This window comes from Chlamydotis macqueenii, chromosome 2 (assembly GCF_036417535.1).
Source record: "Chlamydotis macqueenii isolate bChlMac1 chromosome 2, bChlMac1.mat, whole genome shotgun sequence".
In the NCBI taxonomy this organism is placed as follows: domain Eukaryota; kingdom Metazoa; phylum Chordata; class Aves; order Otidiformes; family Otididae; genus Chlamydotis; species Chlamydotis macqueenii.
In genome coordinates this window covers 21,447,760-21,470,473 of record NC_141557.1, presented here as the reverse complement: position 1 = coordinate 21,470,473, position 22,714 = coordinate 21,447,760, and the positions used below count along the sequence as shown (strand labels likewise).

Sequence of the window (22,714 nt, the reverse complement as noted above, 5' to 3'; positions counted from 1 at the left end):
ACTGCTGCTCCCTCTATCAGAACCAGATGGCTTTTAATAATCTGATTAAAAGCCCAGTCCCAATTTTTACTTTCCAGGTAAGATACATTCACACTCAGCCAACGGTTCACCAGTTCTTACTCCTTAACCACCAGCACACCCCTGCTCAAGCTCTCCTCCTTCTGTCCTTTTGCTTGGATAATGGAGCACTATTCTCTTCCTCTGGCTCAGGGAGTCTCAATCTCACTCTTTATTTTCTACATTTTTTTTTCTGTTGACTGGCTCCTCTGAGCAGCTGCTTAATGTTACTGTGCTGCATGTCAAAGGAAAACCTACTCATCTTCCCAGCTGTCTCTTTCTAGCAAGCAGAAAACCTGACGGATTCTTGGTCAGAAAAAATTTGCATTTTAACCAGGCTTCTGGGCAATCAAATTTTTGCCAGTCTGATTAATTTATCATCCAACAATTTTTCTAATCAGATTTTTCTGTCTATTTTTAAATACGAATCAAGCCATTTCTCCTCCTTGAACTTCTGTTTACTTGAAGCTGATGACATGCCCTTCAGGCTTATCAGGTTAAAGCAATGAACAAACAAGACTTCCTTCAGCTGCAGGGCCATAGCAAGAATGATTTGGTAATTTAATACAAAGTAATAAAGATCATTATTTTAATTACATTACAAGATTTTTCTGTAGTCTCATTTTCCATTTTACCATCTGTGACAGGTACGCATCTACTTTAGCAAAGACACACATGTCTGCTGAGCATAATCACAAGGGTGCAGGAGTGGATATTAAGGCAGATGGATTTTCCCACATTATTCAGCACCAGCTCTGTGGGGCTCTCATACCTGACAATTCCCTCTATCCAATAAGTAAAGTTGACCTTTACAACGGCAAAGATGGTGTTTAGGAGCAATACTGCCAAAATGATTCACTGAGATGCAGTTATGCTTTCCAGAACCTGCTACCTGCTTGCAATGCAGGTGCTTGCAGCAGAGCAGCTCTCTTCACTTCTTATTTACAGCAGCAAACATTTGTGTCCCAGTAACATGTGAGGGAAGTGCTGCCTGAGACTTCTGTGGGCACCCCGTGGTGTGAGGAACCTTCAGCTACCCACTAAAGGGGGAGAGCGTGGAGCGGGGAGAAGAATATAAAAGGAAAATGGAAAAGAGAAAGGAGATTGTTCAATTTTTAGAAAAGGTCATCTTCAGTGAAATACACTCATTATAGAATTTCAATTATCTCTAATAGTTGATAATAGTAGCAGAATGGTAGCTCATACTGAAAGCATTTAATTTCTTTGGTTTTAAAGGGATAACTTTTCTCTTTGTAAGTAACTGATAGTGGAGAAAAATCTTAGGGCAGCAGAACTTACCCTTCTGGTTGTTTTTTCTTTACAGCTTATTTTGCAAATTCAGCCACAGAAGTGATTTTCAGTCTATCAAGCATGGACACCATTTAATTAAGCCAAACAGATGCTTAAACATTTTTGTGGCTTCTCTCTGTTTCCCTCTAGATTAAATATTCATAAAGAGCTGCCTTTCATTTTCCTAGCTGAAAATTACATGGTATGTCTCCAGCGAGTTATATTATAGGAAGAATAAATACAATGGAAACTGCAGGGTATAAACAGCTTAGCCACTAAGAAAAATACATTATGTATTTCTTAACCTTTCCAACGTGCTGCAACTTTTCACAAGCAAAAAAGTATACTTTAGCCACATGAAACTGCATAGACATACATCTCCTCCTAGGCAATTTTCTGCCAAGGACTAGGAGAATGGATTCATTAGATGGCTTCTAGGTCCCTTCTCACATGTTTTATATTATGATAATAATATATGAAAGCAGTTTACTTTTCTATTTCTTCAAATAAACTGTAACTTAATAAAATTGTGCCTTCTTGGTACTAGCAATCTGCTAGTTTAAAACATAGCAGTCTCTGATGATGAACCAAGTGTGAATGTATCTTTGATAGCATGTTTTCTGAATACCATCAAAGAATATTGTCAAATACATTTCAGAACCTAGCTAGAAGAAAAGCCTTTAGCTTTTGAACTTAAAATTTCTGTCTTAAACAAGATGATGCTATTTTAATTTACTTAACTTGAGTAATACAGTTGTGAGATTACATCAGTCCAATCAAAGCATATTGTATACAATGGTAGTTCTACCACAGATTTCACTTACTGTTACATTAACTTGAACCCCCTGGAAAAAGGGAGTTCTGTGAAAGGCAAATGTGACAACAGTATTGTGAGCTGGGGAATTTCTGAGTTAGCTTAAAAGATGAAGAAGTATTTATATAAATAGGTCTTATTTTGTCAAGAGGGCAAATCAAGATTGAAAACATGCAGGCAAATATTTTCAAAGTCATTTGTACTCTGTACACGGTAAAATTGGCTGAAGGTCAGAGGCCAGACTCTCTTCTGCATTTCTCTGAGGCAATACACAGAAGGTGGAGGTCCAAGGGGGATGGGAGACTCAGAAAGGACCACGGAAAGGGAATGGCACTTCATCCTATATTTGTAACTCCCAGATTCTGAGCTGCCCCAAGGTAAAATCCTCAGCAAAATCTGCTATAGTGTATGGCAGCTTCCTCATTGCTGTCCACAAGCTGTTCTTCAGCCCAGGGCTGCGAGAGCATGCTGCTCTAAACTTATCTTTACCTACCAAGAGGGAAAAAGGGGGCATACACATGCTACCGCTTCATGGGGCAATCTTAGTCCTTACTTTGGCCTCTGTATACATCTGGAAAGGCTGTGCTAGGATGAGGTGTCTTCTCCTGTAGATCATAGTATGTGACTACCTTTAATAAAGCAATTTACAGCAGAGGCTGGTTCATGGGAATTGATACCAAACCAAACATAGGTTGGTAGAGACGTACATCTGAGATAAGGAGACACTACTGATTGACTGTGAATTACGGTGATCATATGTATTTAGCTATGCTCCCCATCTAAAGTTCATAATTAGAAATAACTTCCTAACTCTGTGGTACATTACATTTATTCAGAAAACTCCAACGTTTCACTAATTTATGAACATAACTTTCACTAAGTGTAAGGTAGAAATGTCTCTAAGGAAGAACAGACCCACACTGTGCGCAAAACAAGTTTTCCCTTGGCACATTATTTAAATAAAGATGGTTTATGTGGTAAGAATGTGCCCTACCTTTTTAGTCTGATCCACATTTACCAAACTGCAACTTCAAAATGCCTTTGCCATGAAGCTGAAGGATCTGGTTGTATTCTTTGGGCATTGCATGGAAACCTGGTTTAGGTAGCTGGTTGTCGTAATAGTGGTGGCTGATTGGCGTCTTCTCTGTGGATCTTGAGAAAGGCCAGAAGCCATAGAGCTTCACATTCTCACACAGCTCAAGAGCAGCACTAGTGATCATAAAACCAGATGACAACCGGTAGGCTTTCACACCCTTAGTTCTCCAGAACTGGGCAAGACTTTTCAGATAGGTAGGGTGAAAAAATATCACCCTTTGGGTTGCTTTGAACTCTTGCAGAGTGTGATATACTTTAAAAGAAGTGGCTGTGTTGCTTCTGAAGGAAAATGCTGGTAATAAAAGGAAAGCATCTCCATAGACAGCTATGTTCTCCAGAAATTCTGTCTTCTTTTCATTTAGTTTGTTGTATCTGCAAAGTACAACATTTTAGGAAAAGAGTGAACGGAATGTACTATTGATATAAATATTACAGACCAAAACAGCACAGTTGTGCTTGCATATATGAGTTATGAACTCTGCTACACTACCTCAGTATTGCAAATCTATACCAACCTGGTTACACATTGTCATATGTGCAGTTACAAATCTCTGGTTTTATTGTATAATAAGAGCACACTTCATAGGATTGATTTGGCAATATAGGAGATACTGAAGCAGATCAAATTCACTGCTAATGAGACCAGGTCCTATTTACAGAATCGATTGACTCAAAAAATTTCAAAGCAGAATGCAAAAAAACCCCTCTGTATTTATACTTTCTCTGTTTAAAAATACACACACTGTGATATGTACTGCATGTGTTTGTGAAATGTGTTTCTTAGATCAATAGGTATACAATAACCTCTCTTCAAAATCTGGGTATCTGCCCTGTGTGGAAACACAAGTATGCATGTGAGCAATCCTGGAGTGTTAAAGATCAGGGTGTGTTCAAGTTCTGCGGGGTCTTAGCTGCTTTTGATATACTTTAAAAATATCTGAAAATATGGGCATGTCTATTTATCTCCTTCGACTACAAAGGGAACACATGGAGATCTGTAAAGACTTAGAGATCTAACTTCACAAATGAAGAGAGTTTATCCTCAGATGCTTTGATTCCCCAACAACCCTCAAAGAGACTTAGTTCACATCATTGGAAAATTCCATGCTCCCAAATACTGAATAGTGAATTTCCAGAGTCATCCAAGAAGTGATACAAGACACACAGGGGTCACTCAGCTCTTTTCATCTATAGATCTGAGTTGTCTGAATCACTTGAACATATGGTGCTTGCACACCCTTTGGGATTGAAAGCTGAAGTTCCCTTTTGCAGGTAGTTGTCTATTTGAGCAGTGTGTTGTCACCTTTTAAGGGCTACCAGAGTCCACTCTTCACAAACAGCTCCAGCAGAAACTGGAAAACTTGGTTTCATTTCTTTTCACAACTTGAGTAGGTTCAAATCCTCTTCTCATGCAGCGCTTCACGACAGAGGACAGCAGCCACTGCCATTTCCATTCAAAACTCTCGTGGAGGAGTTATCAGTTACCTCTTGCACAACTGAACTCATGCAAGGAGTGAAACACCCCTTCTCAGCCTGAAGGGGTTCAAACTTACAGCTTCTGCTTCCCAGAAAAGTGCCATTACCACTAGACTCAGCCTCTCCTGTTGGCCCTGGGTGCCTGCCAAACCAAGCAAAGAACGCCTGAGCCTATATCTAAGAAAAGTGGCTGAAGGGTGAACTTTTGGCTTCTACTCCGAGAATTTTCTTTATTTCTGCTCAGTGTAAAGTATATAAAGAGCCTTCAGGACAGAATTCAGATCTCTGTTCTTCCTTAGAAGCCTGAAGAACTCAACCTCGCCTTGTTTTCCTTTCCAGCTCTGCCACTGCAAGGTGCAGCGTAGCCCAGGTCCATTAGGACATTAAGAACTGTGTTTTATTCCTCCAAGAGAGTTCACCTACATTGTGCACCCTGACAGACACAGCTCAAAAGCTGATTAATCTTAACAACAATAACATCAGATTAACACAGTACTCAAACACAGAATTATAAATTAAAGTGAATAAAGTCAGAATAGGTCTTCTGAGAGAAGAAATAAACTTTGTTCTGCCAAGTGGTGCCAAGTTGCTTCCTGCTTCTCCTTCAAAAGCATTTACAGAACTCTCTGAAAAGTCCTCTCATAATCTCATTTCATCCTCACACAGGTTTAACTCCTGTTTCCTTCAGAGTAACTCCTGTTAACCCTGGTGTGCCATAATTTGGCTAAAAAATGAGTGCAGCTATGGCAGAACACTTTGATCAAGCCCAGAAAAATTGTGGGTCAGGTCAGCAGTCAGCAATGATGCTGAGTCACTGGACAAAGCTTCCCTTCCATATATTCTTATGCAGCCCCGCTAACATCAATGAGCTAAGTATATTTTTGGAGAAGCAATAATTCATCTTCATTTATGTCGAAAAGGTCTGGATAAGCATCAAGGTAGTTAGTACTCATTGCAAAAAATCAAGTTCTATCCTTGAATCAAAGACAAATGCCTGTTAGTAATTTCTGTGCTTACTGTACTTTTTCCTTGTCCCTTTAAAGGAAAAAAAAAAGCTTTGCCTGATGTTGTCTATTTGACAAATACAGATATGACAGACAATAACATACAGTAAGACCAGTAAGCAGTAAATAACATGCCACAGCAGTCCCTTTCATAGATAAGCTGCAGTTTCAGCCTGCTGAAGATGTCAGATTAGTCAGCCTGGCCTTATTAGATTTTCTTGAAGAAGACGGTGGAGGAAAAAAAAAAAAAACTTTGCTGAGAAAAAAGGGTGAGAGCAGCTTTCATATGGATTGAGAAAATGGATAACAGAAATCGGGCCTCCATTCAGGAAATAGCCTTCATCAGAACAGCATCTAAGCGCATTACCTAAGAACACGTGCTTACAGTCCTACTGATAGAGTCAGACACACATTTCCAAGATTTCCTGATTTATGATTACAATTCCTTTCTTGTGTTGGGGGTCATGAGTGTCATGGGGGGAAAAAGAAGAGGCAATCATCAATTTTACTCTGCCATAAATTGTGGATTGGTGCCAACCGAGGGACTTGCTAATCTGGGTATTGCAGACTCCTTTCTCCTACAAAAAAAAAGGCCAGGTTTAACAGATTTCCATTTAAACTGGTACATATTTTACACGGAAACTAAGGCTTAATTAAGTAATCTGCATGCACTGCTCTCTATGCTGGTATCCCAATGGATTTCCAACAAAATCCAAATCATGTCAAACAATTATACAATATTGCACAGAAACGGATTTGCAGTAGTACTTACTTCTGAGCTATGATACTCGGATTAACAGTCACAAGGTTTGTTTTACTGCCAACATCTTTGCTAATGCTTCCTGTGGTTGGAGGGAGGTTACACCTGAAATTGCAAACATTTACTTAAACAGATGTGCACCAGAAATGCTTTACCGTTATTATTTGCAAATTCCTCTCATGTGCAATGACACTTTCGCGTCAGCTCCCAGGGATCTCTAAGCACTTTATAAATATTAAATAAGGCTTACAGCACTTCTAGTAAAAATATTTAATCTCCTGTACAGATGGTTAAAATAGGGCACAGAGAGCTCATTTTCACAAATCATCTCACAAACCAGGAGCAAAGTTAAAATCCTGGAAGGACTCAAGTCTATGAATGCCCTATGTTTGCTGCTAAAAATACTGCCCCTCTTGCCTAAGCAATGCATTTATTCTGAAAGTCTTCTATTATTTTCTGTTTAAAAACAGTCTGAGTGACACCAGTCCCTCAGCTTGCACAGCAGTGTTGACTGCTGTTTCATGAGACAACAACAGCGTAACTCGCCCGACTTCAGAAACAGTGGTTTCTGTAACAGATAAAGAAAGCATTTTTAAAAAGTCTGTCACTCAGTAAGTTTAGCATCTTAGTATGTATATTTCCCATTTTTATTAAGACAGGTATTTAACTTGAATGATTTTTTTTTTTAATTTGAAAAGCCCAAATATTAGTCAAAATCAGGAAAGGAAACAAAATGCAGCAGACTACGTGACTGGACATCACTGAGAGAAGAATCTTCACTTGGTTACTCCATTCCCTTGCAGGAACTAGAAATTGAGAGTCACGTACTGAGAAGACAGTGGGCCAAATTATGCTCTGAGTATGTCTGGTTTGCTCCACAATCTACAGAGAGAGCTGAAAAAACCTACTAGAATTAGCTGCCTAATTTTTCAGATGGCTAACACAAGATGAGACAAATACGGAGGCAGTTAAATAACTGCACTAGGGAGCCAACCTAGGGCTAAGGAAACCCTTTGTTAAACCAGAGGTAAAGGTAAACATGTGACATTTAACACCAATCTTTCCTATTTCAATTCCAGGGTATTCTTTATTCTCTCCTCCTGACCTAAAAAAAAAAAAAAAAAAAAAAGAAGAAAAAAAAGTTCCCTTTCCTAAAGGATGTTAAATGAATAGAAATTTCAGGTTCTCAAGTAATCACATTTCACACCACTGGCAAGGTATCTTTGCAATCATAGATCATACATGTATCTATACAGTCCTCTCTTTACTTACGAAGCAGCGTTCTGAAATCTACAAAGCAGAACTATCCTTAGAGAGGCAGAAATAAAGGATTGTCAAGATCCTTCCTCCCTGCTACAAAGCAGCGCTGGCATGCTTCCAAGCCTGCCAAGTTTTTAGAAACATTTGACACTCTTCAGTAAGATGAAGCAGCTCTTACCTAAACACAAAGTCAGAACGATCAATTTCAGCTCCGCAGCTGGAATTTTTCAGGATGCCTCCATTTCCAACCACGGCACAGGTCTTGAAGGGATAGGCTGAAAGAGGAGAGGACTGCAAACAAACAAAAAGACACAGTCAATGCCTCATAAATCTTTTGATTGTTTCTTCACATCTTTAGTCATTTGTCCTTGTAGGTTTAATCCGGTAAATCCCAGTGAAAGCATTCACCATTTAGCAGACAGGGCTGCCAGGCCTGGAGAGCCAAGAGCCAAAAATAGGCACCAACACACTGAGAATTGTGACTTCTGTCGACTGGACTTTGAGGGAATAATACTGCATTGTTAAAACCATATGAATATCTTTTAAATACATTTAACACAAAAATTATCTCATAGTGGACTAAATCCTTGGCAAGCCAAGGAACTAACTTGTACCAAAGACAGTTTAAATTTCCTCATTTTCCCTTGCACTGTAACAGACTGGGGGGTTGTCACATCGTCATTGACTTTGTCAGCTAATAGAAGGTAACTTTGTAAACACTCATTACTTTGTCATCACAGAATTACAATGGATGTAAAATAACAAATTTAGGGGAAGCTTAAGATGCTGTAAAGAATAATCATGTGTCCTGGCTTAACTTATGGCTAATGTGGTGGCTAACTGAAGAGGTTGCTGTTTCTGGCTGTTCACCCTCTCTACTGCTTTTCTTGTTAGAGGTGGCTGTCCTGGGTGGGGAAGCCGAACGGGAGCTAAGTGCATCCACTCGTGAACCAGTACAGATCACAACCTAGCAAATGAGTGTAAATTGTTGGCTATTTCAGTGGACATTAATACAGTTGGCTGTTATCCCAAGGTCTCAGAAACACCTCATACATCTTGTTCAGCCCCTCTTGCTGTGGGAGCACTGACATTCAACAGAGAGACCAACAGCTGGGCTATTTGACTGCAGAAACTGAACCCACTTGTAAAATGGAGTCAAAAGTTGCTTACACAAAGTGTTATCCTTCCTCACTCTCTCATCAGCTTGCCCAAAGAGAAGCAGGAAGGGACATTGTTATGAACAAGGTAAAAGTGTGGGAACAGTGGAAGACATCACGTTCCCTAGTAATATATTACAAAATAACATGTTCAAATATTTTGTTAAATTCTGAAAAGACACTAGAGGAAAACAAAGGCCAGACAACTCTGGCTAGCTTAGCAAGTATATATGCACATAAAACATACTACATTTTTCTTTCATTCAGTTTAAATTTGGAACCACCGTAACCTCTATTGCAATGAAGTTTTTAGTGAATCACAGAGACATTAAAAAGGACTGGACTCATGGTAGCTGAGATCTCACAAATCAAGAATGCCAGAGACGGGTAAGAGGGCTCCTGTGTGCTCTTACTTTTGAGAAATTAAGTACCTCTCTGTGCCCCTATTTGTCTGGTCTCCAGATCTTGTATGTCTATTGTAAGTCCTGAGCTACAAAATCTGATTGCTTTGCTCAACCTGTGTTTCTGACTGGAAAGTTCCCACCCCAGTGGGCAACAAAGCTGGTGAAAGGGCTGGAAGGAATGTCCTATGAGGAGCAGCTGAGGGCTCTGGGCTTGTCTAGTTTCGAGAGAAGGAGGCTGAGGGATAACCTCATTGCTCTCCACAGTTTCCTGAGGAGGGAAGTGGAGAGGGAGGTGCTGATCTCTTCTCCCTGGTACCCAGCAGTAGGACGTGTGGGAATGGTCCAAAGCTGCGCCAGGGGAGGTTTAGACTGGACATTAGAAATTACTTTTTTACTAAGAGGGTGGTCAAACACTGGAACAGGCTTCCTAGAGAGGTGGTCAGTGCCCCAAGCCTATCAGTGTTTAAGAGGCATTTGGACAATAATCCTTAAATAATCCTTAAAAACGTGCTTTAACTTTTGGTCAGCTCCGAATTGGTCAGACAGTTGGACTACATGATCATTGTAGTGATTTCCAACTGAAATATTCTATTCTATTCCATTCCATTCCATTCCATTCCATTCCATTCAGTATCAGGTTTACCATCAAAATAGCTTTCATAAGTTATATGCCCAAGCCTGCACCGGAAATGGCATGGGAATACAAGGAAAATGAAATGTTGTTCCACGCTGAAATGCCTTTGAAAATGAGAATGAGAAGAGCAAGGCAAATGTTCTCAGAGGATTCAGTCCTAAATTCAGCTGGCTGCCAAGCCAAGCTGCAACGTGTGTTCTGTATCAACTCTACCTGCAATCTGACCTGTGATACCCTTTCCATGCCTCCACCATTGCACAGGAAGGTGAAAAAAAAAAGGTCTTAAAAGGTGAATGGAGAAGTGTGTACAGGGGGTGAAGGGTCTCTTCCAGAGAAATCAAACAAAGCAGCTCTATTACTAACCCAAAATATATATGATACTGCAATTATAATAACAGGTAAAGGTTCTTACCACAGGTAGCATCTTAAAAATGTCCTCTGTAATGAGGATGGTCTTTTTACTGTCCACTTCATAACTCATGTTACTTCCCAATGGGGTGTTGTTTTGAGAAGCAATAAAATTGTGAACTGCATCACAGCAGGAAGCTAATTCTGACCTGCAAAAAACCCAAACAAAACCTGCTCAAAGACAGGCAAATAAGTAGGAGAGCAGTGGTAGAGAACTAGATAAATGAAAACCAGTTCTAATTAACTAAGCAACAAAAGGCTATATGAACCCTCTACAACGTCATTTCCCTTGCTTTGCAGAGCAAATCCATTTTCACAGCAAATATTCAGAAACTAATCAGACCAAGAACTCCTTCTCTTATCCTGTTTTTCTGTCTTGGCCTCCCTTTCCCATCCAGAAAAAGTTTTAATCTGACTTCTCCTTATTATTAATTGCTAAGATTACTATAGAAACACTGAGAGAACTTCAGTCCCCAAAGAATTAACAATGTGATTTCAATCAACATAGAATGTGTAATTGTAAGAAAGCAGAAGGCTGAAGAAAGAAAGAATCAATGAGATGAACAGAATAGTGATGGGAAGTACTGGCTATAGCACTTAATGAACAGCTAGATGGTTACAAGCCAATTAATTAATAATTAATTTCTGCAACTGTTCAGCATGGTTTTCCTGTGAGAAATATCACAGGTGTTAAATAAATTACATCACAACTTGCAAATAAAGAAGATTAGTATCTTTGTGGTAGAGAGAGACAGCCCTGCTGCTCCCTGAAACACCTAGCAGAAGTCCTTAAATAGGTAAGAGTGCAAGGGATTCACTCGGACCTTATACATAATGAAGGTTATCACCCTCTTACAATTCCTGTTACCTCCAAACTGATTTTTAAAATATGTGTGTAAATATCTTGTATTATTAACAGTTAAATGCAGTTAAAAGCCTCATCAGACCTGAAATGCTATAATTGATTTTACTTTAAGCAACAATGTTCTCTCTGCTGCCACTGGATCCAATTTTCAGACTGTAAGGTGGAAATATTAATGGCCAACCGTCATCTATCATGCAATTGGTAGGACACAATTATCATACTAGGTAAGATACTAAGAGAACTACTAATTGTTTAGAGAATAAAATTAATTGATAACAGAAATGCTTGGAATTTTTAAGAAAATAATACAGCAGGGAAAAGATAATAATTCCTGTCATAACACTGAAGTTTAATTGTGAAGAAAAAAAATATATTTACACTTAAAGCCAGAGGAATAGAAAAACTTTATTTCATACTTTTTCAGTGAGTATGGTAAACCAAACCGTTGCAAGTAGTTAAACAACACAGGCCAAATTCTGGCTGAAAGTAAGCTGACTTCAATAGGGTAAGACACAGGTAGGAGAAGTTGCTTCATTTGACTTTTTCAACAATGTACACAGAGCAAATATTCTAATAATAGTATAGTTTTATTTCTGATGGAGATGAGGCATAGTCTAGCACATGGAAGAACCCAAGGATTATGTTTCCTGGAAGACAGAGAAGAGAATGAACAGCTCTGGGATAACTCCCAGTCTCACTTCTCTTGAAATAATGGTCAAAATGGAGTGAAAAAAAGGTTGAGAAGGTTGGTTGGGTTCATACAGAAAATACCAAATTTCAGTTATCAGATGGGTTACTGATATATATTAACCTGTTTTGAATACTGAGCTCTGCAACTCCTCAAAGATAAAGTTTCCAGATGTGCGAAGAACACTGGGAATGACTGACTGATTAGATGGCATAGATCTGAAATAATCACACCAGAAGAGTTACCAGAAAATGTTAATGGGAAATATTACTCCTGAGGGAGGAAAAAGTAGGGTTCAGATTTCCACAAACCATATTCAGCTCCACTCCCTGAACACAGTTATTCCCACTGCCTTGCTCGAAGCCTCAAGGGGCAGGGAGGGCCTGTGGCCAATGAAAACCACCTGGTACAAGGGTGGGGATGGAACTGAGACTTTGCTCCTGTGGGTCAGGAGGTTCGCACATGGTGAAAACCAATGGACCACTCTTAACTAGAGTCCACTTGCTGTCTTTTCTTGTACACTTTTTTCTATAACCAGTTCTTTCTAACCTTAATACGGGCATAATAGCATACGGGCTTAATACGTACTGCAGTCATAAGAAGATTCAGCTATCACTGTCATGGCCCGAGGACACCACCAAGCCTCACTACCCCTGCCCAGTGCCCTGGGGCCACCCCCATCCTGCCCATGGCCAAGGACCCCATGTCAGCCCCCCAGAGCCATCAGTCCCTGCCCCAGTGACAAAACAGCAAGGCTGGTCTCCAGCTGTGCCCATCCCATTGCCAGGCAGGTGCCCGATGCCCAGGGCGAGGGCTGCCCCACTGCTGGCTGGGGGTAGGACAGGCCCAGCTGCCAGTCCCTGCTCTGCCAGCCCCATTATTGCGCTGGGATCCCATTCCCTGTCCCTCAGGGAGCAGCCATCCCTCACTGCTCCCTGCTAATCTCACGGAGAGGAAGAACCACAAACCCCTTAATTTTGATTTCCTTGAATTTTTTCTTAAAACTAAATGAAGCAGGCCTAAATATTATCTGTGTCTACAACGGAATGTTCAGAGGAGAAGGAATAATGCCAGAATATTATTGTCCAGCTTTAATAAAACAGCTGTTTTGTGTGTGATGGCTACCAGAACCTGAAAAGGCAAACCGATGATAGATAACATTCATTAATACAGATGATGAGTTTTGGCTCCTTATTACTCATTCCACAAGAATGAGTGCTTCAATAAAAGCAGAAACAGCCTGGAAGAAAACCAGATATCAGAATTAATATGAAAGTAATAGTTTAAATTAATATTATGGATCCACTGAGGAAGTAAAACAGAGCCAGGCTAGTTCAGAAACACAGTGAGAACAAGAGAATACATATTGATTAATGATACATATTGTTATGTTAGCTAAGAGCATACGGGCTTAAAATTTGGAGGTAACAACAGAAACCTCTTACTTAGATCAAAATATGACACAGAATCTCACCATGCCCAAGGATACATGAAAAGAGCTCCAGTGGGAACACACATAACCTGCAGACAGCAATACCCACTAGCAATATATTCAGCGATCTGATCGTACAGGATTTTGTACAAGCTGTGACACCCGGTACCTCTACAACTGACAGCAAACAATGAGGAAGGGCCAGACACTGGGCAGCTCACACAATCTATTACTGCAACTGTCATCACAGTATTAATGTCACATTAATGTGGTCTCTGTCATGAGGTAATGACACCCGAAAGAGCACGAACTTTGTAAGATTGCGACATGTATTGTACAAGCCAATTCTTTTAACAAGTGGTGTACGTAAGGTGTTGCAAGACAATGTTGCAAGACAATGTTTTAACTCATGTCTCATGCCACCTAGGGAGAGAGATATTGTTAAAACCTACCATACAAAGAAGTTCCTAACCAGATGGTGGGATAAGAGACAAGGGGCAGAATCTTAACAGCACCAAATGGTACTGCCTCGAAGACAAACTCCGCATTTTATTTTGAAGGGTAGAAAGTGATTCACACTGTCTGTTCTGACTGAGAGAAAACACTGAGATATGGGGGCAGCTCTTAGAAGATGGGATGTTGCTGAGCATTCACCTCAGATATGTGTAAGAATATGGATGAGGCTTATGGTAAGAAGGTTTAAGTTCCAGTTGTTAAGAGAGCTGCTAGACTCAGGGTTGCCCTAAACCAAAGTGTTTTTATGATCCAGTCACAGCATTAGAAGTCCAGAGCGAAGGAAGCTGGAGTGAAAACACCCAAGTTTTGTAGGACCCCCAGGTTTGGAAAGTATCACCTTTGGAGTACAGGTTGGTACTGCCAGTTTCTTATTTGGAGAAAGCCTTCTCTCCAACATGTCTCCTGCAAGCAGATGGAAGAGGAGTGAGACTTTAGAGCTGTTTTTAAGTCCTGAGGCCTAACATCAACCACAGATATTCCTAATGCCAAGATAAGGGGAAAGGGAATTGACTGCATTATCTGGAAATTTCACTTGTAACAAGTAAGGAACAAACTCAGTACCTGGAAAAAGACTACACCATTTGGACTGGTAACACATACCTCATAAAACTGAGTAAGTACAGTCATGATAGTCTTAATCAATAACCTAACCGGAGCACTGTGCTGCATTTGTCTGTGAAGTTTTGTTCAAATTAGATAACACAGAGTCATTGTTGCACTGGAGAATGTTTTTTGTTGATCAGTAGATGCTTTTGCTGAATTTTCTCCTTTGTGGACCAAGGATGCGGGACCCATTTTTCTACTGAGGTCAGCTGGGATGGAATTCTGAGCCCACACAGCACCCAGATAACTTCTTCAGGTTTGTGGCTGCTGAGAACTTAAGAAAATCGTTGTTTCTGAAGCAAGTCAGCAAAGTATTGAGGCAATCCAAAGGAATAATGCTGTTTTCCAACTGCTGTGCAGTCAGTTCACACTGAACTGTAGGCAGTAATAGAGGACTGCTGCCTTGATTGTACGTATTTCCGAACCCCTCTGCATAACACAAACACTTCACATGAAGAGTTCACTCTTTTCAGTGGAAGTCAGTAAGTATCTGCAGGATCTAAATATGTTGACGTAGCTTCTTTGCAGCTCCTGTAGTAGCTCTGTAGACAAGAAGCTCAGCCTGGACTATTGTATTCCTCCAAGCAGCAAAATGAGTTAGCTCAGCTTGGTTCTGCACTGATATGAATTAGCATTTTAGCTGGTTCAGCGCTTGCATACAGGCTGCACGTGCCTGCTGACAAGACACGGTGCGCACACATCCTGAAGAGACTGCAAACATCTCAACATCTTGCTTCCAACAACTCCATTTGAACCAGCCATAAGGGCTAAAGCACTCAACAGCTAGTCAAAGGCTGTCAGAGTTTTTCAGCTGGGCCAAAAGCTGGCACTGTCCTTATCCTGAGTGGAATGGGAAGAATCTATAATAAGAGTAAAATTTGTCTTTATGCAAAGAGCTTCTGCAGAGTTTACAAACTCCCCACTCCTCCAAACTACTGATACAAGCAGCAAGAGAACCTTTAATTCATCCTCCTGCACTAAGTAGGATGGTTTTACTCAGAACACCTTCTTTCATTAGAAATGCTTAGCTGAATTAATTTTGTTCTATATTCAAAAAAATATTCTATTCATATATATATCTGGTGTGAAAAGGCACTTGCTTCTGCACAGCCTTGTACTTTGGGACACGGGAAAGAGAGTACACCATCGGAACTGTCTAATGCAGCCCAGAGCTGGACCACGGGGCCAACACAGTTCACCGTGATCATGAAGAGGCTGCAGTACCCCAAGGGGACGTGAGCCTGCAGAATCTGATAAAACTGTGTGAACTCAGTAGTATTTCTTTTGTATAGACTACACTTCAGTGTGATGCTAGTGCCCGTAGAGCTGGGGCCAGAGGGCATTCTTTGTAGCTGAGGACAGCGTGAAATATTCCACTGTCATTATACATTGGACTAAACTGGGGTGGGAGGAGGGGAACAGCGGATGGGGATGGACACTGCAGAAGCATCAAAATATGCAAAATATTGTTCTAAATAGGAGATGCTCAACTGTCCTCTAAGGCCATAGTGGGAAGGGTGAGGAAAATCATCTTAATTTGCCCTAGTCAGTATCAGGAAGCACACTGACGCAGGCTGCCTAGGCAAGGTGCAGGATTTCAGTGACTGTAGATTTCTAATAGATGTCGACAAACTTCTTTCAGGAATGGTCTAAGACCATTTGATTCTAAGTCACCTTTTACAAACAGCCATACAAGTGAATGTTTGTTTGCAAAAAGAATGTCATACCAGTCCTGTCATACAGCACTTGCACACCATCCACACCCACAATGCTTACACAGATGTATCTCTGTGCATCTTCCGTTACCCAGCACACATAAACACCACATAAAACAGCTAACCAAATATGAAGTAAGACTAGCAAATATTTAAAGCTGTAACTCCTGTAAGCCTGATGCTTAGTGTATCTCACAGCACAGTCTGCAATATTATTTGAATAAAGGGCAAAATATTCCAAGTGAAAAAAACCTGTGGATTGTTAACAATCAGAAAAAGTCTATGCTTGCCTAATAGCTTGTTTTAATAATTCACCTAGCTTGGGTATTTGAAATCATTAGTTCATGTGAGCTATTGTACTGTACACGTGAAAACAACAAAGACTTTGAGGTTTCCTATTGAAGAGACTGCCGTGACAGCATAGAGAAGAACCCACAAAAAAATTCCACTATATAACAGCAAAATTTCAAGGGTGCAACTACAAACAGTGAGATTACCTTTTATCTATGTCCACCGCTGTCATATTTTATAATGAGCAAGCAATTATCTTATTGTACTGCACTGGGGGCTCTAGACAATGATATGGATTTCTCCAGGCTCTTGTCAATCCAAGTCAATAGCACCAAAGTGCAATGAGGCACATTATGACATATTCCAATCTTTTAGAAAAGAGTGGTTAAATCTGATATCCGAAGCAGAATATGTTGAAGGGGTATGCTACACTGACAGCCTTTGAACAGACTATAAATGAAGTAACATCATAAATGCCTAAGACAATGAAAGCCAGCAGGGTTGAATCTGAAATCAAGGCTGAACATGTAAAAAGTGCAATAAAATTTTCAAACCAAAGTCTATTTGAAGAGTCCTCCATGAAGACATAATTAACTCAGTCTGATCCAATATTAAGTTCTCCTTACACGAATCCTCCAACCTTTAGGAAAGTACATAGTCTGTAGAGCAATTAAAAGACTCAACCAAACTGTCACCAATTACTACCTCTCCATCCAGCCTTTATCTCTTCTGAAATAGAAATATGTCTCTGAATATACACTCTTGATTTCACATATGATCTATTAAACCTCTGCAGCAAATGTACTCTTAAATCACACCGTAATCTCAGAGCTCTGCATATTTTCTTGTATACTGGAATGGAAGGTTTCAGAGAGTACAGTGGAATTATTGATCAGTTTAGTGTTTGGAAAGCTATTGATTATGTGGTGAGCTCATGTAAGCATAAATTGACCTTGCAGGGTATTTTATTTGTGTTTCAACTGTGGTTCATTACAGTACACAGATGCATTAAGCAATACTGTTATATGCGTTAGACTGTAGCACACTACAAATGAATCACTTCAAGAAGGAGTGGGATTTTACAATCTGTGGGAATGTTTAACTCACTTTTCAGAAGTGGTATTGAAGTGGGAAAAGGGTAATAGAGGTTGAGTGGAATAAAAAGCTGGAGGGGAAATTACAAGACTAGGAAAATGGGTTGATCTTTTAACTATTCTTTTCAAGACCCAGGGTTCTTCTTTTTTAAAGTAGCAATGTTTTCTTTTAAAAAAGTTAAAAATATTTTGGTGGGGTGGAGCAGTGTGCCAGCTAAACTGCAGTGTAACATCAGGGTTTCAAAGCTGTGTTTCCTTCTCCTTTCATTATCAGATGCAAACAAGGCTTGTCAGGAATGATATTTCCATGGGGAAGGGGGCCAGCATGCACAGCTCACACAGGGGTGTTCCAGTGTGATACCCCTCCCGAAGAACTGCTGCACTGCTTTGCCAGGCTCCGAGCTCAGCAAGACAGCCCAGAATTACAATGCCCAGAGGCTTCTCTGAAACACAGCGTCTGCTCAGCCTTTCTCCATACCCTCCCTCCCCTCCCTCCAAATCATTTTGAGTGCTGTTTTAGCTAGTTGCTAGGTTCCAGCAAAAACAGAGTTGCAACTATTTGGAAAACCTGCAGATTATTTGCCGCCATAGGTGTATAGCCCAAATGAGAATAAACGAAAATTAAAAGTCTGTAAAGCAAAGAGATGTGGAGGTGTAAAAAACAATTACAGCTTGCACCCAATTGGGCTCTGTAATTTGTTGCACTAATGAAACATTTCTTTTAAGTGGAAAACCTTTGAAGAATACTAATATAATAATTAATATTCAGGTTACCTAGGGAACCTGAGACTCTACTGACTGCAGCTAGAAGAGCCTTTGCAGAGGAAGCTACCCAGCGTGGCTTTCTTCTGGAGCATTAAGAATGACACTTCCAGGCAGCTGCAAGATTATTTTCCCTCCTTTTTAAGTTTATACTAATCCTCTCTTATAACCAAGAAATCCAAGGACTTGCTTTGTCTAAAACAAGTTAGAGCTGATGTAAATGCGAAAAGGGAGGAAGAATTCAGGTGGGCTTAGAAACAAAGGGCTAATGTGGAGATGCTAGATGATTATAGAGCCATAAAAAACAAGTGAAATAAAAAAGAACATGAGAAGCAGAGCTGAATTTCATAAAGGAAAGACCCGAATAAAAAATACTTAAATAGTTCTCCGTAAGTCAGTAGTAGTAAATGATAGAGAAGATTTTCCCTAAATCAGTTAGTAGGATGCCATTTATGCCACTTCTGGTGCAGGTATATCAGCTTTGCTAGCTTCTGTTGTGAAGTTAGATAAAACCTCTTTAGCAATGGCTGAAAAACACTACTGTGGGGCACAACAAATCTTAACTAGATTGCAAGGGCAATGAACCAAGTGCTTGCACTTGCTCTTCTGCGGGGAGCCTAAATCTGACAGTGCCAAATGCTGAATCAGCATTACAGATACTGAAATAAGTGAAGGGCCAGGAGACTGGCTCCCCAACAGAGGCTGGACAAAAATCAGCCAGAGAAGAGTGACTGTGGATATTATGGGAGGTATTAAAGAGAACATCATGGCTTGCACTTGCCTCATCATTCTTCCTGATTTTGAGAAACACATGGGTAAACATCCCGTAGCTGTCAAGAACCACTGACCACTGCCAGATCGCAATCTAGCCAAGCACATCAGCCTGCATAGCAAAGCAGCTTTAGAGGAAGCTGTCTGGAAAAGAAAAAGGGCAGCTCTCTGACAACAAATGGACACAGTTTGTACAGTTGCACGGCAAAGCTGAGCTAGGTAGTAGAGGGACAACCTGGAATCCTGCACTCTGCTTTTTGCACAATTGGTTGGCAAAAACACAGTGGTCTGTGCCACACATGGCTGTCAGCTGTAACGCTTTTGCCAAATACAAAGATAAGTATTTCTTTCCTGCATTGCACTTCTAATTCGTATTCTTTTATTTGGCCTGGATCTGCTGCAAGTGTGGCTTACAAAGAGAATTGATGTGTACTCATTGGCACACAGTGCTGTCTTCTAGGAACATAAGTGTTACTGGCTCAGATCACATATTCCTTCACTGCCCTACCAGTGTGATGGTAGCCAACAGCAAAACCTGCAAAAAAAAAAAAAAAACAACTCACAAGAAAGCTTCTCTGAGAAATTCACTACCCCACGGGAAGCTGCTTTTGAACCTTATTAATTAGAGGTTAGTTTATGCCCTGAAGCATAAGACATTAAATCCCTTATAAATATGCATGCCTGTTCTTCAGAACTTTAGGATAATACAGAGATGTCATACAGCTGACACCACGCCAGAGAAGCATGTAAGTGTTCGCTCCATTTAACAGATGGGCAAACAGGGAAAGAAGTCAAGCAGCTTCTCTGCAGTCTACTCAGCAGGCAGACTTCCGGTGGCACTGGCAGGTGAATAATACGATACAGGCAGTTTCAAGCTCTCCTCCTGAAGTTGGCCAGCTGTATTACCCAATTCCTGCTGCACACCCCTCTGAAATTAATTTCCTCTTCTGCAAAACAGGTGTGTTTATGTACCTACTTAACAAGACTTTTAGAACTGAATGATATTTGTATTACACAATTATTATCCATTACTGACACTAGGCAAAGTTAAAAAAAGGAAGAGATGTGCAGCCAAAGGATTATTAATGCATTTATTTCACCACATTTCTAGAAGCTTTGTTCCCCATAGAGCTCTGTCACTGCATCATTTCTCAGCTAGAGTGTCCTTGCAAAGCTAGTTCCAGGCTCTTGTGCTTAAGTCTGATAAATAAGTTTGGGAGTGCTGTAAGCATGGAGTGTATACAGATTTAGTCAGTAAATTTTATACTGAATTTTTCTTTTTTTTTTAAATCTTTTTTTTAAAAGCCTCTATTGACCAACTGCTAAGAGCCTTGAAAGTCTCCAGTATGGTCTCAGAGTAAGGACAACTGTAAAATTTCAATATCGTATTTCCAGAAAACAACAGAGAGAAGAAGAGTTTGAGAGAACGGAAAAAGAAAGAAAAGTCTTACATAAAATAACACATCTTTTGTAAAATAATCACCTGCAATGCCCTAAACCAAAGTACCAGTCCTTGGTCATATCAATGGAATTTTTGGATGATATCAAAGCAGATAAAATTTCATAGGCACAGAAGAATATACAGTACTGTCATCAGAACTGCAGCATGGGTTGTGTACACATGAATTAGCTAATACTCTAGCTAGTCTGGATGTTAAAAAGCCACGAAACCATAACAGCACAGCCCCTGAAAGTCGATTAAGTAATAAGAGTTTGTCCAGCCTGTGCTGAACCATGGGTTTCAAAAGATTTATTTTGCTTGGTATTTGAGCTAAGTTAAAGCTAGCAAGCTCCTCTCAGTACACATACAGTCCACATTTTCTACACCTCACAGTTTTCGCTTTTGAATATTTCCAGTCTGACCACAGTTGTGTAATCCACCTTGACTACTTATGACCCACACTCCTTGCTGGAAGGTACGACAGTAAGAGGAACAGTAAGCATCTTGTACTTAAAAGTCCTACAGTCTCCTGTGACAGTTTAGATAGAGGCTGTCATGTTTGATTCCTATAGGCCTAGAAGATGTAGAAGAAGTTGGCCCAGTGGAAGAAAGACTGCAGAAACAATAAAGTGGCAAATTGCTGGTACGTAGTGGCTGGTCTGTTCGGAAGGAAGAGAAGTTAAAAAAAAAAGACGGGAAAACAAAAAGCCTAAATGTAGCAGAGTGAAGAGCAGATGACAGCAGCTTCAACTCTTATCAAGTCTGTGCAAGACATCTGCCTGTTCTGAAACAGAATGGGCTGCTTCTACAGCTCCTTATCATGCTCTGGTATCTCTGTGCACAGCTAAAGCCTGCCTGAGTTAACTGGAAGTTTCTTAAACCTTAACTCTGTGTATTCTCCTGCCACAGCCTTGGGAAACACTATTAATCAGTTATGACTGCACAGCAAACACACCAATTTATGTGCACAAAAACCTTTAACACCCCTCAAAACTACTTCTTCCAAGGATATCATGCTGAGCATGTGGAGATCAAGTTTTCAATGCTAGTTAGCTCCAAAGAGTTGGAAGGTAGGTCCGTTTATTTATTATTAATGATCATGACAGAATCTTTAATTCTGATCCATGTAATAATGTAATTCAAGAGAGTATTTTCCCCTGGAGAAAACAGGGTTGGCACAGCGAAGCTGTTCTCTAAAACCAGCATGATGCATTTCAGAATCAGAGTGGAAGCTTTTCAGGGATCACTGTTCCTCCTAAGCATGCACCTGCGTGCCATCCCAAAGAAGGACAGATGTAATCCTGTGCTTACATGCTCAGGGGCCATGACATGCAGCGTCAAACCTAATGAGTGCCTTGGGCACTTCTGTAATAGAAGCAATAGTCTTGGGGTAAGAAATACACTGCTCCATTACACAGCCTTTTACCAGAGTGCTAGTTCAGATGGACAAAATCACATTACAGATTTGTTTTTTAATACTGTACACTTTGTGTCAAGAATATTTTAATCTATTCTATTCATTATAGTGGAGACAGTTAAATTACTTCATATGTGTAGTTCTTTTATCCTACTCAGTTTGGAATTAAACAAGAAGAGCCTCAGCATCAAAGATTAATAGAAATGTACAGCTACAAATGCAGTCTAAAAGCAACACTAAATTATCTTTCCAAAAGAGAAGACTTAAATTTATGGCTTGTTAGATGAATCTAGGGTAAACAATTTTTCTAAATGAAACAATGAAAATTACCTGAATTTTGTAGATTCTTCTGGTGTCCTTATCCAGGTGCAGTTCTGCAGTTTTGTAACTATGTGAAGATAATAATCTTCTGAATATCTAAAAAAGGCAACAACATCAAACACTAGAATATATATCTATGTATATTTAGAAACAGTCTCTAAAACATTTAAATTATGCATGTATTAATAATAATGTGCACAGTGCATATATAATAGATTGCTTTTAGAACTCCATGACCTATTTTATTTTTGTAATTTGTAACAGTGTATCCTCATTTAATTAGTATGACCTATTAAACATTGCTTCTTAATAGTGATGTCCCAATGAACTTTTATTTTCAGAAACTTTCAAAAGTACATTGGTTTCAAACTTAAGTTTTTGACCATAAATATTTTGAAGTTATTAGAAATCATCTCAAGTGCAGAAGTCCAAAATAATA

The 22,714-nt window shown here is 39.9% G+C and overlaps 1 protein-coding gene across 1 annotated transcript in view; it reads right to left on the bottom strand.

Moving 5' to 3' along the window:
• ST8SIA6 (ST8 alpha-N-acetyl-neuraminide alpha-2,8-sialyltransferase 6) overlaps nt 1-22,714 on the bottom strand; it is a 42,034-nt gene that overhangs the window by 4,244 nt on the left and 15,076 nt on the right. Inside the window, exons 4-8 of the mRNA XM_086741543.1 lie at nt 22,285-22,371; nt 10,364-10,508; nt 7,935-8,047; nt 6,509-6,601; nt 3,156-3,628 (exon numbers count right to left, since the gene is read on the bottom strand). Of these exons, the coding sequence (XP_086597669.1) occupies nt 3,160-3,628; nt 6,509-6,601; nt 7,935-8,047; nt 10,364-10,508; nt 22,285-22,371 (907 nt within the window). The 3' untranslated portion in view covers nt 3,156-3,159. The remainder of the gene's footprint in view (nt 1-3,155; nt 3,629-6,508; nt 6,602-7,934; nt 8,048-10,363; nt 10,509-22,284; nt 22,372-22,714) is intronic.